Consider the following 13,975-nt stretch of genomic DNA (forward strand, 5'->3'; position numbering starts at 1 on the left):
TGGATTTATTTTTATTAGGAGGGAGGGGTGGGGCACGTGAGAGGACGTGATTGGATGACTACACGTTTGCAGTGAAAAAGGGGGTGGACCCTCTTATATCTGTTACCATCTGGGACCTCAGAATACTTCTATTTCCGGCTATCTGATTCATTCTTTGCAACTGTACTCGTCTATTCCGAACTCTGCTCTATGTGCTCTATGGATGCAATTGTTGTAGTGTGAGAAGACCAGAGTATGCCGTACTGCTACAATGAATCCGCCCCCGGGTGGTACTAGTACCCTGGGTCCAGCCCATCGACGCCGACGCCGAGCGGCGCAGTCCAAAGCCGCCTTTTAACTGGATCGGGGCTTGTTGAATAGCTGCCCCGCCAACCTTACCCGGTCAGGCGATGTCGCCCCTGGGATAAAAGTCTCATAAGGGCGTTCGAGATCAATGGTCGGTTGCGGTCATGAGCCGCGCGGAGGTCGATCTCCTCATCCGTCACACCACGACCCCCCTCCTTCATCCCACAACTGCCCCTTTTTTCAATAATCAAGTTTATGAGTTGTAGGTATGTATTCAAAGCTCCGACTAAATTTCAGCTGATGTGTCAAATTTTCTTTTTTCGATGATATCATATGTACATTGTGTAGGTTCTTTTCATCCAGAATATTTAGGGACTAGACGATAGAAGATATGTGGTCATAAACAACTAAAAACCAGGCTAATATTTTGAGTCTACTGCGTGTCCGGGGGAAGCCGGCCACGTTCTGTCTTGGGCATTCCTGGGCTAGTACCGCCTACTCCATCCGTCCCCACAAATCGGAGGATCCATTCCCGTACCTTGCGAACCTTCTGCGGCAGATCGCCCTGGACATTCATTGGAACCTTGTCGAGCTCACCCGCATCCGTCGATGGTTGGTGCAAAAGGTCAACTTGGGTCATTCCTCCACGAAGACTCTGTCCGTAGACCTGGTCCCGGAACGAGCCAAGGCCCACGGTACGCAAAAGAACAATGTCTTGAGGTCGAATTCGGGCCAGGGACCGGGCGAGCTCATTCGTTTTCTCGGCCTTGGCTGCCGTCTGAACGGCTGGTGCTGAAGTTGGCAGCCAGAAATTGACGCCAAACCCAGCCCTTGTCTCGTCACCCACCACTAGTTCAATGATATCAAGTTCTTTCTTCCACTGCCGTGTTACCACGCGGCGGGGTGGATGCACTGCAATAATCCCGACCACTAAATTGACTGATAATGTCTGTGGGACAATGGTCTGCAGGTCTTTTGCCGAGGGGATATCCTTCAAATCTCTCAAGGGGCCATTGATTCGAAAGGGTGGTAATTTAGATATCTCTTTGCTTGGTGAATCAGCAGCCTCGATGCTGTCCAACTCCTGTGTCAGGTCCTCTCGTGACTCTGACGCAGAATTCCCTGAGTTCTCGTGAATGGCGAATGAATGGTCGTAGAACTGAGACAAAGCCGTATCATCGTCATCGCTTGTTATGCTGTCAGCATTGATGAGCTGATGGGATGTCAGGAAGTTTGGGTCCCTGGGTCCCCAGTAAAAGGCATGGTGATCATCCACAGTGTCTGATGATAGAGGCTGAAGTACCCTCCATTTGATAGAGTCTTGTGCCAAAGATGCCTGGTGTTCTGTTCTGGTGGTGCTGGTGCTGGTATCGGCATCATGGAATGGGGGCACGGGGGCGTTTAAAAGCTCGTCTTGAGCCCAGTTCAAACTGCCAGGCAGGGGGGCACCCACTAAGAAAATCAATCTGGGGGCCATACTGATCTGGTTGGCAGCTTTAGCAGCCTACTCGTATCCCCAGGCCTGAGGTTCAGCTTCGCTGATGTAGTGGATGCCAGTAATGTCCCATGCTTTCTAATAGTCGTTGTTCCCGAGCTTATCACAATGACCTGGTTGGCATCAAAACAGAAAGTGGCGGGAGCCGTTGTTGGTGGCCAATGGTCTAATTTCTAGCTACCATAGCCTTGTCTTCAGAGTGTGGGAGTTTCAAAAACCAAAGTCGGTCCAGTCCGGACCATAGTTAAGTAGTTAAGTTAGTAAGTCGAGGCCTTTGATTATCTCATCATTTTGGCGGGCTGTCATAGTAACTTTAATCTGGCAGCTTTGATTGCGATCGTTGTCAGGAAAACCTTAAGTGCTAGAACTTAAATCTCATTTCATAATAAAAAGCTTCTCGAGATTCAACTTCAGTGCATCACAGCATTAGGTGGCGGTACATCAAGCATGTAAGTGTCCTATCCCTTCTTTCCACATATCGACTTTTCATCGGGCTCCATCTCTTCATCTCCATCGCTCTCAATACCAATAAGATGTTCCCATGACACCAGAGTACAATTCACAGCTATAAGAAAACCAGGTAGGTATCGGAAGATGAAGGGAACCAACCCATAGTTCATTGTTAAATTGGAAACAGGCATCGCAGTAGGGAAACACAAGAACACTTTCAGGTACACCCACCAATAGAAGGCACAAATGTTAATTATGCGCGCCCACCGGCCCAGGCCAAACGGTCCTCGTTTCATTTAGTTGCTGTCAGTTCCTCAAATAAGATCCAGAATGATTGTCGGGCCATAAAGGAAAACTATGACGATGCTTACACCAGAGCTGGTTTCATAGAAGATAATGTATTTTCCGATACAGATGAGCGAGAGAGCTGAAACAGTGAATCTTATCAGCAAAGTCGCGCTCACTGGTACTTTCCAGCGCGAGTGAATCTGCGTAACAGCGGAGGCTATACCTCACTTACAAGCGAAGGGTGCGAGAAGTCCGCTCTGAGTCTGATTATATTTCCAGGCAGTGGTAGACGGTTGAGTAAATTAGCATGATAGAAACCGTCACACCCATTCCACTCCACTACTGAATTTTGATCTGCAAATAACAGCAGAGGAATCTCCGTATTCATTTCTAAACTCAAGTATCATTATTATATGATGAAAACTGGGGTCAACCCAGAATTCTTTGGAATGTGTAAGTTATGCAGGTTTCAAGATACCTCGTGTGTGGAGCAATATCAAAACACTCTGCTGCGCAGGGCGATGATATTTGAATATTAAGGCTTGATGTATCCTTTGATCTCGAAAACATACTGTACCTATTGGAACATATCTTACCATGTTGTATTAGGTAGGTATTTGTCCTTGTTGTGTTACGTCTTTCACATCAAGAGCCCTTCCGAGGCTCGATCTAACTTATGCGGTCTAGACTAACTATGTGTCCGATACATATATGTTTGCACCTCGCAATGTCAATTTGGCGTTGGAACTGTCTAGCTGGAACATAACTTCCCATGTAGATAGCTAGCTCTCAAGCTATCAGCAAGCCAATTAGTTTAGCCAGACCAGAAATATAAGCGCCTCAAAAACTCCGTAGACCACATAGCTATGCATCGCGTTAGTATCACGATACAGTATCATTTACTGCTAGCAGAATATGAGGTGCCTGAACCGCTGAAGGCGGTGTGATCGAATGGCTGAGGCACGTGATGATACGGGAAACTGTCCGAGCCTAAGTGGCAACCGACTTTCGCCGCATCTCAGCGGAGTCCAAACCCACGTCACCGTTGTCCATTATCTGCTACTGTCAGCTATGGCACTTTCTGCTATTAGCCATTGAATATATTCATCTGGCAACATACTTACATTAGAGGAGAATCTTTTCGCCTCCCACGCGGCCGAGCGCCGCTTTACATCGGACAACCATGGCCTTTCAAGTCACCATCCCGCGGCCGGTGAGGACTAGCTTTCTTGACTCTGAATTTATCCAGGACTACCGCTGACCATTTCCATGAATGAAACAGAATATCGCAGCTGTGACGACCGAAATCTGGCCATCGATGTCTAACATGCTAGCTACTCCCTGGAAGCAGGTAGGACGGACTCCGGTAGTCAGTGCCCACGAGACCATCCAAAGAATTCCTTCTCAGCAACGGAATGCGGCGGTAAGGATCTCTAGAAAGTAAATCAGATTATCTGGTACTAATCTCGAGACCCGATAAAGCAGACAAATGAGCACCTCTCGTTGCCGGACTTTTTGAACTCTGTCTCCTTGAGTGGGTTAAAGGCAGACATGGTCAGCCAGTCTACCCGGCGCAGCTTGTCTCCGCTCTTAAGTGGAGGTATGTGGTATCTTCCTATGCTCCGTTTTTGACTTGTACTAATGGATGGCTGGCATAGGAAATCCCGTTTGGAACTCAAGTACTTCGGCCCGTGGTCTTACTTCTCCGACAACTCGATCCTTTTCAACCTTGACGCCCTTCCGCCTTCACACCCTTCGTGGGGCTCCCAAGATAAATGGACTCTCTAAGTTTCAACAGCAACGGTTCTTGTTCGGAGGTTCCTCGCAGACCATCCTGGCTCAGAAGGAGAAGACTGCGAACAATAACCCGAATAGCGCAAATGCCCAAAATGCATTCTACCAGGCCCTTTTACGTGCGAACATGTCAGCGATTGTCGTGGAACGATTCCGGAGTGCTCAATTTGCGAGCAACGCGACAACTGAAGCGATTTACAACAAGGCACTTGAGCGGGTCGGTGGTGATTCGACTCTTGCTGGACATACTGGACAGAACCAAGGCCTCTCTTCCGAGCAGCTCCAGGCTGTTGGACAAGCGGTCGCTGCGCGCAGTGGCGGCGGTCAGATCGGTGTTGCGAACAGAGGCACTGGTGCTAAAGAAGCCCCTTTGTACGTCGTGGTCGACGAGTCCATGGGTAGCGCAGTGTTTCGCTGGGTCAAATTCTTCTTGTTCTTTGGATTCTTCACCTATGTCTCTCTGGTCCTGATCACTATCCTGATCGAGACCACCGGTGTATTGAAGAACATTCGGGGCTCGCAAAATAACGAAGCGCAACCTTCGCAGCAGACTGTTCGGTTCAGCGATGTTCATGGTTGTGATGAGGCAAAGGATGAGCTTCAGGAGCTTGTGGAGTTCCTGCTCAACCCTGATCGTTTCTCTTCGCTGGGCGGTAAACTTCCCAAGGGCGTTCTTCTGGTTGGTCCTCCTGGTACCGGTAAAACTCTGCTTGCCCGTGCGGTGGCCGGAGAAGCTGGTGTCCCGTTTTTCTACATGTCCGGATCCGAATTCGATGAGGTCTATGTAGGTGTGGGTGCCAAGCGTGTCCGTGATCTCTTCAGTCAGGCCCGCGGTAAATCTCCGGCAATCATCTTCATTGACGAGCTGGACGCGATTGGCGCAAAGAGAAACGAACGCGATGCTGCCTATGTTAAGCAAACCTTGAACCAATTGCTCACTGAGCTTGATGGTTTCTCCCAGACTAGCGGCGTTATCATCATTGGTGCTACCAACTACCCTCAATTGCTTGACAAGGCACTGACTCGCCCGGGTCGTTTCGACCGCAAAGTGGTGGTTGGCCTCCCTGACGTCCGTGGGCGTATGGATATCCTGCGACACCACATGAAAGATGTCCAGATCAGCACCGATGTCGATACTGCTGTGATCGCCCGTGGTACTCCTGGTTTCTCAGGCGCTGACCTCGAGAACCTGGTCAATCAGGCTGCCATTCATGCCAGCCGTGATCGTAAGACCAAGGTCGGTCCTATGGACTTTGACTGGGCTAAGGACAAGATCATGATGGGTGCCGAGGCCCGGAGCCGTATCATCCAGGATAAGGACAAGCTTCTGACAGCCTACCACGAGGCTGGCCACGCTCTAGTTGCCTACTTCTCGTCTTCCGCTACCCCACTCTACAAGATCACCATTGTTCCTCGCGGCATGGCTTTGGGTATCACCCATTTCTTGCCAGAAATGGACACCGTCTCGAGAAACTATACGGAGTATCTGTCTGACATTGCTGTTGCCATGGGTGGTAAGGCTGCTGAGGAATTGATCTTCGGCGCCGACAACGTTACCAGTGGTATTTCTGCCGTAAGTTATAGTTCCCCATTTTGCAGCACAAATACTTTTCTTTCAATTTTACTTACACTTCTTTCAGGACATTCAACAAGCGACTGAAACGGCGTTTACGCTGATCACCCGCTTCGGCTACTCCAAGAAGCTAGGCAACGTCGATCTGTCGACCAATTACGACAGTCTCTCATCTGAGACGAAGCAAGAGATCGAGGGCGAAGTGCGCCGCCTCGTCGAGGAAGCCCGTGCCCGTGCCGAGAAGATCCTCACCGATAAGCGAAACGAACTCGAGCTGCTCACCAAGGCTCTGATCGAGTACGAGACGCTCACTAAGGAAGAAATGGAGAAAGTGCTCCGAGGCGAGAAGCTTGATAAGCTCAGCTCATCGCCCAGTGCACCACTCAAACTGCCCGAAGCTTTACAGGCGGCCAATCTCAACCCGTCGACTGCGGCGGGTAGTCCCCCCACCGCAACAGAGTGAGAGGTATGACCTGATCTAGTCTATCTCACTTCTCCTTGTCTCTTTTATCATTTGTGTTCCCTTATCTCTATTGTTTGAGTTCCGTCTTCGTGCATTCCCGGATCGTTCGGGCGTCTCTACCGAAAATACCATTTTCCTTACCTCTTCAACCCCTCTCCCTCTGGCTCCCTCGTCCTATTGAAAATCAATCTGGTCGCTACTGTACTTGTATATACAACATCCTGTGTGTCTTGAAATGTATCTTGTATCTCAAATCGAATTGCGAAGCGTGATTACTATCTCTAGGTAGCTTTCTGCAGTGAACCTGAATCTTGATCATACATATTCGCAGCTGGCGTAGACCTTAAGTGACAAGGGGAATGCCAAGTCAGGGCAAGTTGAGATAAGATACCCTACAATCCACTAAGGGCATTGACCTACGTACTCCGTAGATGATGTCTCAATCCTGATTAATCCTGATTGCCTGAAACTCGGGCACGGTCCGCCCGCTCCACTTAGACCAAACTCAAGACCCCGTGACATCATACCCTTAATCAGGAACATCCGTGCCTGGTTCATCGACATTGACGTTATCATCTACGAACGGGTGGGTCCGGTGTATGAAATTGTTGGAATAGCATCATCGTGATGTGCGTTTCGCTTGCCTTGTTCTTGCTTGCTTCGGATCGACTTGGTGCCAAGGTACTGTACTCAGTGATGAAGCCATGTAACCAGGCATCAATAATATCCACAGGAACCTAGTTCCAGTCCAGATTGAAGATGAAGAGATGCAAATGCTTTAGAAATTTTTTGTTTTCATATTGTTTTTCAGAATTCCTGGTATATACAAAAAACAAATGCAACGGTCGATCCGGTTCGAATCGACGCTCAACCGCCAAAGATAGCCAGAACATAGAAATCGAAGCCAGTTGTGCCCTGCACGAAAAGTAGCTGGGACATGTGAAAGGAATTGAGAACCGGAAAAAAAAAACAAATTCAAGATGTAACACAACCATCATCAAGGTCATGAAGGCGGGCATGGCTTGCGAGCACACCTATTAGGGCGGGGTTATCTAATTGAAGCAGGAACCTCTAAATGTATAATGGAAAGTCCGCAAGTGTTCCAGTGCGCCCTGAGGAGAAGAGTACGCAACGGGCATCGGAGGGAGATCAGAAGGTGAGGGAGGTTAGTGATAATGGTTGTGGTTGTGGTTGTGCGTGGCAATCTCTCCCTCTTTTCCCCGATGGCGTGGATAATTGCGTATGGTGATGTGCTGCAAGGCCCGTATGAAAGTAATATTGTCGTCGGCTAGGGCCCGATGAATTGAGGCGGACCGACTCGCAGTCAAGCCTGGTTGAAGATTGAAAAATTGTATGATGGAAAAAAAGGCAGCTTATTCGTCGTCGTCATCGTCATCGTCATCCACCTTGGGGTCCATCCAGCCTCGGGACATCTCCACAGCCTTAGACCACCGTTTGTACATCTTCCCACTGTCCTTTTTAGAAATCTGGGGTTCGAAGGTGGCACGGTTGGCACGGTTCATATGCTTGAGGTCGGTGAAGTCCTTCCACACATCGATGGCGAAGGCAGCGGCGATTGCGGCACCGAGGGCGGTAGTTTCGTGCATTGCAGGTCGCTCGACAGGAATTTGGATAATATCGGCTTGGGTCTGGAGAAGAGGAAAGGTCAGCATATGAATGCTCGGTATCGATATTGGAGTAAAGGAAACTTACCTGCATGCAAATGTCGGAATTACTCATGCCACCATCCACAGCCAATTCTGTCAGCTTCTTGCCACTATCCATCTCCATAGCGTCCAAAATGGCCTTGGTTTGGAAGCATGCAGCCTCCATAGTTGCGCGAGCAATGTGTCCTCGCTGAGTGTGGTGAGTAATACCGACTGTTGGTCATTGTTAGTTTCCTCTTCCAGTTCGAATGAAAAGGACAAATACATACAGATAGTTCCCTTAGCGTCATCGATCCAATAAGGTGCGAAGAGACCACTGAATGCAGTGACGAACACGCAACCTCCACTGTCCGGGACAGTCGCAGCCAAATCACTGACCTTGCGAGAATCGCGGAAGAAGCCCATATTATTCATAAGGAATGACACACCACTGCCAGCCACCGCCACACTGCCTTCCAATGCATATACGGGCTTGCGATCCCGGCCCAATTGAAAACCGACCGTACCAAGTAGACCGTGTTTCGAGATCACAGGCTTTTCGCCCACGTTATAAAGAAGGAAGCATCCGGTACCATAAGTGTTTTTGGCGGATCCGGGGGTGAAGGCACAGTGACCAACTAAGGCCGCGGCCTGGTCACCCAGACAACTAGTGATTGGGACACCTTCCAGAGGACCCTCGCAGATCTCTCCAAAGCCCTCGCGATCGGCCGAGGGGAAAATCTCAGGGAGGCGAATTTTCTTGGGATCGATGTCGAAGAATTTCAAAAGCCGATCGTCGTATTGGAGGGTTTCGAGGTTCATGAACATGGTACGTGAAGCGTTGGTTACATCGGTGACCAGACGCTTGTTTTGAGGACCTCCATTGAGGTTGTAGATAAGCCAACTGTCGACGGTACCGAAGGCAGCACGGCCCTCATCGTAAGCCGAGCGGACATCGGGTAGGTTGTCGAGCATCCATCGCAAGGTAACCGATGAGGGGTATGTGGAGAGGGGTAGACCGCAAATATTCACCAGTTCATCGGCACCCGGCTTGGCCTTGAGCTCACGGACCAAGTTCATGGTCCGGGTATCAGTCCAAGTAATGGCATTGTGCAGGGGCTCCCCGGTCTCCCAGTCCCAGACAAGGGCGGTTTCTCGTTGACTAGTGATTCCCACCGCTTCAATGTCGGACCGCGAGTGACCGAGTGCAAGGAATGACTTCATAGCCTCTTCAATGCAAATAAAGACAGACTCCACCAATTCGTAAGGGTCCTGCTCGTGCCATCTGGAAAAGAGGGGCAAACAACGTTAATGGGGGAGTTGCCGGGGGCGGGGAACACGAAGGTCTAACAACCTACCCTGGATGTTCGTGGAGTTGACGGAACTCCGTTTGGTATTTGGCGATGGGAACGCCTGTGCAGTCAAAGATAATGAAACGGGTGCTGGTGGTGCCCTGATCGATAGTGCCGATAAAGCGCTCCTTCAGGTCGTCCGCATGTCGGTCCTCATCTTGCAAGAGTGCCCGGTCCCCGTCATCGGTTTGGTGGGGTCTGACGGGGAGGTCAAACTGCTCATCGTGACCGGGTTCTGAGTCGCCGTCGATGCTTTCGTTGTCGAGATCAAATGGGTTCCGCATCTTCTCTGTGGTGTGTGGTATATGGGTTGTGGCGGAATGGCGGGATTCGTGTAGGAGGTAAAGGGCAGAAAAATGTGGGAGAAGAATCAAGAATTACGCCTAGAGAAATCTACAGTGGCGGCAATGAGATTGTCGCGGGGGGGGAAAGTAGGGAGCTCCTACGGAAAAGTGGAGCCTGACGTACGAGGGGGCAAAGTGAGAGAAAAGGGAACTTGAAGTATGAAAAGCGACTCGCAACTCTTTTTATCCAGGCAAGTGGGACCAAGGGGAGTGGGGGAGAGGGGTGTGGACCTGCTCTTGCTTCTCCCCAAATCCGGTTCACGGAGTTTTTTTTTGGTGGTTTTTTTTCTTTTCTTTTTTTTTTCTTGATCAGAAGACCTCGTCACCTCCCCCACTCTGGGGCTATGTATATACTGGAGAATAACGTTGAAGTTAGGGTCTACCAACCTATACTGAACTTTGTAACCCTAAGTTTCTCTGGAAGAACTTACTCTTTTTTCACCACACACGAAGGTCATAGCGATGAGAACATCTCTAGAGAATTGATTCATGTCTGTATTCTAGACTAGTATCCTAGGGACCATCAATTGAGCCCCGTCGATCGGCCACATGACACTCCATTTTTTCTCTGCGGGTTCTAGACCCCCCTTTTTAACCCACTGCCACTTTCTTTCCTTTTGGCTGGCTATCGTGCAATTTACATACTTTCCCCATTTCCCTGCCCTCCTATTCATGGATTAATGCCGGAAGATTATCTGTTGGTAGACACATTCCTGGAGAAGCCACTAGTCGCAGCCAAGAACAATCGCCCATTCTCCCCTGCCGTACCCCTGGATGAACCGGTGTCCACTTTATTATCTTATTGTAGTATAATTTTTTTTCCCATCTCTTCGATAGGGAGATCACATCATGTATGAAGGCCAAGACATCACTTACTAATTTCCATCCCTGCAGTCTGGGCAAACCCCAGAATCCCACAAGACATGGCCCAATCACATCGTCGCAATTCACGGGTGATGACGTCTGGGATTCATCGAAGAACGGGTTTGGGGCCCTGGAGAACAAGAATACCTTGCCCGATTGCTGGCCGAGATGCCAGCCTATGAGAGGCCGGCATGACACGCGGGGGGAGGGAGACAGATAAAAGGAAAAGGAAAGCCCTAGCACGTCTGGTTAGGTCTTAGTCCAACCTGACTATGGAATAACTAAGGCCATGGGGAACGAGGATCGCGCCCGTGTCCTGCCAGGGACAGGGACGTGCACAGTCTAGTAGATCACGCGAGGAGCCAAAAAATCACTAATTGATGATTTTATTTTTGGCCAACTTGGACGATCCTACGGGAATCTGGCGTTCCCGCTCTCTAGTTATCGCAACCGGGGTTATGTTCCAGCCACGATGCAGCTCGGCTCGCCAGACCTTCCTGTTTGCCCTCTGGTCCACTCAAACCATGGGACCTTTAAACGCTTGGGACAAAAGTACCCATCGCAAACAGGCCCCTATAAAATCGAGTAATCCTGGCTATGGAACTACTAGTCAAGATATTGATACCTACACAGCTACTCAGGCATTGCCCAGAAATTCTGAGTTCAATAAAACACATATAGGTCAGGATGATTACCTCCTAATAAAGTACTTCGTACTGCAGAAAGAAAATAAACCGATTGCAACCTGGCTACGGCCTACCTGCTTTCAAGGAAACTCGGCTTTAGCCCAATCATCGGGACCGGACGCGGCAACGCGGACCTCTTGGTCGCCGAACGGCCCTGATCGTCCAGGTGACCTTCCAGATATCGGAGCTTAATGCCTTAGTTCTAAAACCTGCTCAGGCGTTGATCCCTCAATCTGGTTTAGCCCCACGTGGGTGAGATGTCTGGACTTGAATCGCCGGTTCACATGAGCATTTATGCAGCTGCTAGCGCGGATCTAGGAAATTTTATTTGCTTTTTCTTTGCAGGTCCGGTTCGTGCCAATTGAAAACAAAAGAAATCAGATAAAGCTTTCGGCCCTAGTGCGTTCTGCGTATATTCTACAGGAAATCACGGGGAATGCAAACATCAAGAGTGAAACGCAGGGGAGAGACAAACCTCCCTTCCCCGCTGACAAAATCAAAAAAGTTACAAGGTGTGTGTGTCGCTTTTAAAAATCAACACATTTACTCCTCATCCTCGGCCAGGATAGCCTTGCGGCGAGCCTCAACCTCCTCCTTCTCCTTCTTCTGCAGGAAGATCAAGGCGTTGATCTTGTCCTTAATACTGTGCTCAGTGGTCAAGGTCTGGGCAATCTGCTCGCGGCCAATCAGGGTAGCGACAATGGAGGCACCGACGACGAAGGTCAGCACAAAGCGGTACATGCCGTACCAGTGAGGAGCACGGCCGGTGGCAGCGGCGCGGGCGTCGTTGTAGTACAGGAAGGTGAAGGCAAGGAACTGGCTGATCAGAGCGTACTCAACGGGGAGCAGCAGAGTAGGCCAGGCCACAGCGGGGGCGATGACACCGGCAGCATAGCGCTTGTAGCCGAACTTGCCGCCGTAGCCGGCCCACTCAAGACCCCAGTGCACGGCACCAAGGAAGGAGAGAATCTACATATTCGAAGGTGATTAGCGGGAATCGTGTTCTGGATGGGGATATCTCAAGACCGAAGGAGGGTCAACTTACCACGGCACCGTAGCCGACCTGGATGGGCTCCAGCATGTGCAGCATCAGCTCAGCGCTCTGGCCGGAGAACATCAGACCCTCACCAGCAACGGCAGCACGGTTGATCTCGTAGGAGAGGGCAACGGTCTGCAAAGAGGTGGCCAGGTAAGGAATGACACCAGCCATACCCAGGTAGAGGGCCTCCTTGGGGACATCAGCCAAGCTGAAGGTGTCCTTGATGACTTTCTACAGAACACAATGGCTGGTTAGTTTTGCTTCCAAAGATCTGTACCCGTAGATAAGGACAATTGATGGGGGAAAACACATACAGCCTCGGACTTCATGCCCGCCATCATGTCGACCTCCTCGTCATCCTACCCAAAAAGTCCATTAGTCATTGTGTGCCTCGCATATCACATAGAGCCTTGTGGGCAGTCATACCTTAGCCGAGGAGGACGCGTAGCGGACCAGGGCAGTGGTGACGGGCTTGTGAGCAGTCAGAGAGAAGCTGGGCTTGGTAGTCGGGCGGATGGCACGGGCGGAGGAGGTCAGCTGAGCCTTGAAGATGTTGTTGCCAAGAGCGGAGCGAGCGACCGAGGCATTGGAGCTCGAGATAGCCCGGAGCGCAGAGCGGGCAGCGACGTTGCGGTACAGCATGGCGGGGATATAGAGCTTTTCGTGTGTAGTCGGGTTAGCAGTTTGCGCGGGAATAAAAAGCCTCGGGTAGGGCAACAGCGCCGGGATAACGCACCCAATTGGCCTTTGAAACAGCTGAAGAGGGGAGCGGGGAGTGGAGATGGGGGTATTCACCCGGAGAGGGACTCGAAAGCTAGGTCGGGGAGGCCGTGGGTTTCCGGATTGGGAGCAAATAAGAGTATCCAGAAATGAAGTGACCGAGTGGTGAGGTGTATTCGTGCGGGAGACCACAGACACCTAAACCGCACGAGCTTACTCCTGGCCTGAGGCACTGACAGGAAAAACCCGGGGATCCCGTGATAGTCAGGTGATCTTGTGTCCAACAGTTGCCCTAGCTGAGTAACCTCAAGCTAACTGCCAAGGTCAAAGTGCCAAGTGAACCGCACGGGTCTGATGTCACTCTGCCTGAAGTAAACATGCGTACTCTCCAGTACAGTGACAGTACGAGGGGTATCTTACGATATTCATTCTTATATTAGATCGGGATAATTCCAGAGGATTGGCATTGAATTTGAATGAATAGATTGATAAATAAATCTGTAGCAAGCATTATCTTAATCGATCGGTTCCCCATGACATAAACATGATGGTTCAAATATGGGGAACTCGGCAATGGACAAATGCGCGGGCGGAGAAGCTGTGAGTGTACCGCGTTGTTAGCCATTTCGTACGGTCGCTTGTTACATGATAGAGGCGATTTGATCCACGCAATCAGGGCAATTGGCTTGGCTTTGAATACCCAACTTTCCGGACCAGTTGCGATCTCGTTGGTCGCTACCATCTTATCTCCCTATTCCTCTTTCTTTCCCAAACCCTTCCCCACTACCCTGAACATCCTGGCACCCACTCTCTCGGAGCTGGCTGTTCCACCTCGGTATCGCGTGCTGCCGACTTACCTCACTTAGATGGCCCGGTGCCTGCATCCCTAGGGGAATCTATGAAGCTGGCTTTTTTTGAGCCGGTAAGAGACGAAAGCCCCCGCATACTCTCAAGCCACAGGAACCAGCACTGACGC

The 13,975-nt window shown here is 50.3% G+C and overlaps 4 protein-coding genes across 4 annotated transcripts; 1 reads left to right on the top strand and 3 right to left on the bottom strand.

The window, feature by feature from the left end:
* Window positions 1–718: 718 nt before the first annotated feature.
* N7484_011457 (uncharacterized protein) lies at window positions 719–1,762 on the bottom strand (the record flags this gene model as incomplete). The annotated part of the gene is made up of 1 exon (XM_057121844.1): window positions 719–1,762. The coding sequence occupies one exon, from the start codon at window positions 1,760–1,762 to the stop codon at window positions 719–721; it is 1,044 nt and encodes a 347-aa protein (XP_056967598.1).
* A 1,939-nt stretch (window positions 1,763–3,701) lies between these two features.
* On the top strand, window positions 3,702–6,348 carry N7484_011458 (i-AAA protease YME1; the record flags this gene model as incomplete). Its single annotated transcript, XM_057121845.1, has 5 exons — window positions 3,702–3,731; window positions 3,801–3,941; window positions 4,004–4,118; window positions 4,177–5,885; window positions 5,953–6,348. 5 exons carry the CDS (start codon window positions 3,702–3,704, stop codon window positions 6,346–6,348), a joined length of 2,391 nt encoding a protein of 796 aa, XP_056967599.1.
* A 1,373-nt stretch (window positions 6,349–7,721) lies between these two features.
* Window positions 7,722–9,630, bottom strand: N7484_011459 (glycerol kinase; the record flags this gene model as incomplete). Its single annotated transcript, XM_057121846.1, has 4 exons — window positions 7,722–7,997; window positions 8,062–8,228; window positions 8,285–9,279; window positions 9,353–9,630. The coding sequence occupies 4 exons, from the start codon at window positions 9,628–9,630 to the stop codon at window positions 7,722–7,724; spliced, it is 1,716 nt and encodes a 571-aa protein (XP_056967600.1).
* A 2,153-nt stretch (window positions 9,631–11,783) lies between these two features.
* N7484_011460 (DUF3429 domain-containing protein) lies at window positions 11,784–12,921 on the bottom strand (the record flags this gene model as incomplete). The annotated part of the gene is made up of 4 exons (XM_057121847.1): window positions 11,784–12,209; window positions 12,286–12,510; window positions 12,594–12,638; window positions 12,706–12,921. 4 exons carry the CDS (start codon window positions 12,919–12,921, stop codon window positions 11,784–11,786), a joined length of 912 nt encoding a protein of 303 aa, XP_056967601.1.
* Between the last annotated feature and the right edge of the window lie 1,054 nt (window positions 12,922–13,975).

Source organism: Penicillium longicatenatum, assembly GCF_028827895.1.
Source record: "Penicillium longicatenatum strain IBT 33135 chromosome Unknown contig_7_segment0_segment0, whole genome shotgun sequence".
NCBI lineage: Eukaryota > Fungi > Ascomycota > Eurotiomycetes > Eurotiales > Aspergillaceae > Penicillium > Penicillium longicatenatum.